Genomic DNA, 2,556 nt, shown 5'->3' on the forward strand with positions numbered 1-2,556 from the left:
GGCAATAATATCGAAATTTCGAATTTTTTGATCGGATCGGATTTTTGAATTATATCCAACCGATCCATTTTTTTTCGGAATTTTCGGAAATCGGAAAATCGGCCCATGAAAACTACACCCAGAGCCAGACCAATTTCGGGTCGGATTTCGGAAAAATCGGAAATTCGGCAAAAAGAGACACCCCTAATAGGTCATTAGGTCCATGTTTTCTATGCTAATTCACTTCAAGTGTGGAATAGGTGAAAAAGATTGAATCTGATTAAGAAACTGAGTGAGGAGGATGAAACATAGACAAAACGGAAAATTACATAAGCTGATAAAAGAAAGAAACAGAAATGATATATTAAACAACAATTTCTACATGGTCTTCAATTCTGGAAACTTTCTCCAACACCAATTACACCACAAAAAATAATCGCCAAACAGAAATCTATAGAAACGAGACGAGAAATAAATTTCAGCCCCTGGTTCAAGTAAGCATCTATTCAAATTTTCGAAACAGTGCATTGTTGTACAGTAGTAACATATTGAAGAACCAGTCTCCTAACCAAGTAATATAAACTTAAAATTATCCTTACACCAGTCCTTGATCCAACTTTGAAAATATGTCAGTACTCACTTTAATGTTGAATTACCTCATCATGATACCTGACCAAAAAATATCACCAAGACAACGTCTTCGGCTCCTATTAATGCTCGACCAATGCAGTTCACAATAACTTTCACAGTTTAAGTGTGACACAGAACTGAAGAAATGAATTGTAATCATTGAACTGAAGTGATCTTACAATACAGGTCAATATATTGTTTACAGGTCATCAGGCAATACATCTAACTCTAGTGACAACTAGACACTACAACTAACTCTAATGCCATCTATTACAGCTGGAAAAATCAACTGCTTCAGCAGTTACAACTAGGTTTATGTTTGTTACAAAGAGTCACGTCTTTGATTCTAGTAGAAAAATGGGATTAGATACTAGGGAGATTGCACTTACATTATCACACCAGATTGATGAAGGGACTTTTAAGGAAAACATGTTAACTCTTTTTAACTGCATTAGGATGTAGAGTGGTAGGAGAGACCATATACTGAAAACCTTAATTTACAGCATCGAGAGATCTTCTGGCCTTTTCCATGTACGGTATTGCAATATACCAACAAGCTGACAGACAAAACACAGAATGGTAAACTTAAAAGACATGCTTAGAGGTGATTAAATTATAAAACTTACATTTAGACCAAGATCCATATAGTTAAACAGCTTAGGTGTACTGTTAGAAAAATGAGACAAGAACACCTCTTAAAAGTCGATGAGCCTCCATTGGCAAAGCTAAAGAAATTGCAGTCTCATAGAAACATATAATTTACCCACGTGTTTTATGTAACCAACCAGTTACCATCGACCTGAACAATTGCCTATATTACATTCTTAGATCCATCCTTGGAAGAAATATTCGAACCTTGAGTACCCAACTTAATTCTGTACTGCTCAAAGAGTTTGGGTTCCTTGTGCTGAAACTTGATCACATACTTTGCCAAAAACACATCTTCTGCTACTCTTAATGCCTGACCAATACCATTAAAACTCATTAGACCCTTTGAGATAAGTATTTCAAGAACGTAACATCTTGGAAAGACTCTCTTTTCCAAGCTTAAATTAAATACAGTCGCGTTCCTGACAAAATCATCCCTAGTCCAATTCAGGTTATTCATGAAGAAATTCACTACTAAATTGATCTTCTTCACTGAAACGGCCATTACGAAGGGGTTCTTCTTGAACATGGAAAGAACCTCGTCTTCAGACCAACCAAAACTCTTATAAGCCTCCAATTTCGAGTCCCATTTAGGCTTCTTCATCCCCACAAGCACATGTAATCCTCTAACGAATACATTACTTGACGGACTAAAACCCATATTCTTGAGTTCTAATACACTTGCATTAAGCTTGTCTGATTGAAGACATAGAACTCCAGGGTTATTGATAATCAATTTTGAGATCAAAGATTTCGACATACCATGATCTTGCAGGACGGCAACATTTGTTCCCATTTTGTCCTGTAAATTAGTGGACCACTTTAACCGTTGAAGAATAATGGCAATGCCATCATCTGTGGGGGCAAGGCTTCTAAGGAAATTGATGGAAGGGATGGTAGAATTCTCTAAGCTACTTCTCAAGAGATGTACGTCCTTGGATAGTAGTTTACCAAGATTGGGTCCTGAAATGCCAATGCTTTTGAAATATTCAAGCTTTGGCTTTAACCTTTTCTCGGGAGAGGCCAGGAGAAGTTGAGGGTGGCCAATGATGACTTTTGAAATGTGCCTATCAGTGAAACCATAGGATTTGAAGAGATAGATAACTGAGTCAAGTTTAGCTGTTTTGGATTCGTTGAGAACAATTTTTTTGGAAGTTTTGAGAGCTGATTCTGGGGATAATCCACATGAGTTAATGAGATACTCTACTGTGAAATTGGGTCTTGAGACGATACTAGAAATGAATCTAGTGAGTTGGGTTGTTGATATCAGGGTGGGTCTTAAATGTGAAGCAACACTCG

At 37.0% G+C, this 2,556-nt stretch overlaps 1 protein-coding gene across 1 annotated transcript; it reads right to left on the bottom strand.

The window, feature by feature from the left end:
- Positions 1 to 1,106: 1,106 nt before the first annotated feature.
- On the bottom strand, positions 1,107 to 2,053 carry LOC147520281 (uncharacterized). The gene is made up of 2 exons (XM_086594261.1): positions 1,430 to 2,053; positions 1,107 to 1,166 (listed from the first exon to the last, which is right to left on the bottom strand). The coding sequence occupies exons 1-2, from the start codon at positions 2,051 to 2,053 to the stop codon at positions 1,107 to 1,109; spliced, it is 684 nt and encodes a 227-aa protein (XP_086450387.1).
- Between the last annotated feature and the right edge of the window lie 503 nt (positions 2,054 to 2,556).

The sequence above is a fragment of the Coptis chinensis genome, chromosome 2 (assembly GCF_015680905.1).
Source record: "Coptis chinensis isolate HL-2020 chromosome 2, ASM1568090v1, whole genome shotgun sequence".
NCBI classification, from domain to species: domain Eukaryota; kingdom Viridiplantae; phylum Streptophyta; class Magnoliopsida; order Ranunculales; family Ranunculaceae; genus Coptis; species Coptis chinensis.

Excerpts from the sequence above, each read along its gene's own strand:
- LOC147520281 (XM_086594261.1), bottom strand. The coding sequence starts at position 2,053 with ATGGGAACAAATGTTGCCGTCCTGCAAGATCATGGTATGTCGAAATCT. Across the intron at positions 1,167-1,429 it reads CCAAGGATGGATCTAAGAAT|CTTGTTGGTATATTGCAATA; the intron begins GTAATATAGGCA and ends TTTGTCTGTCAG.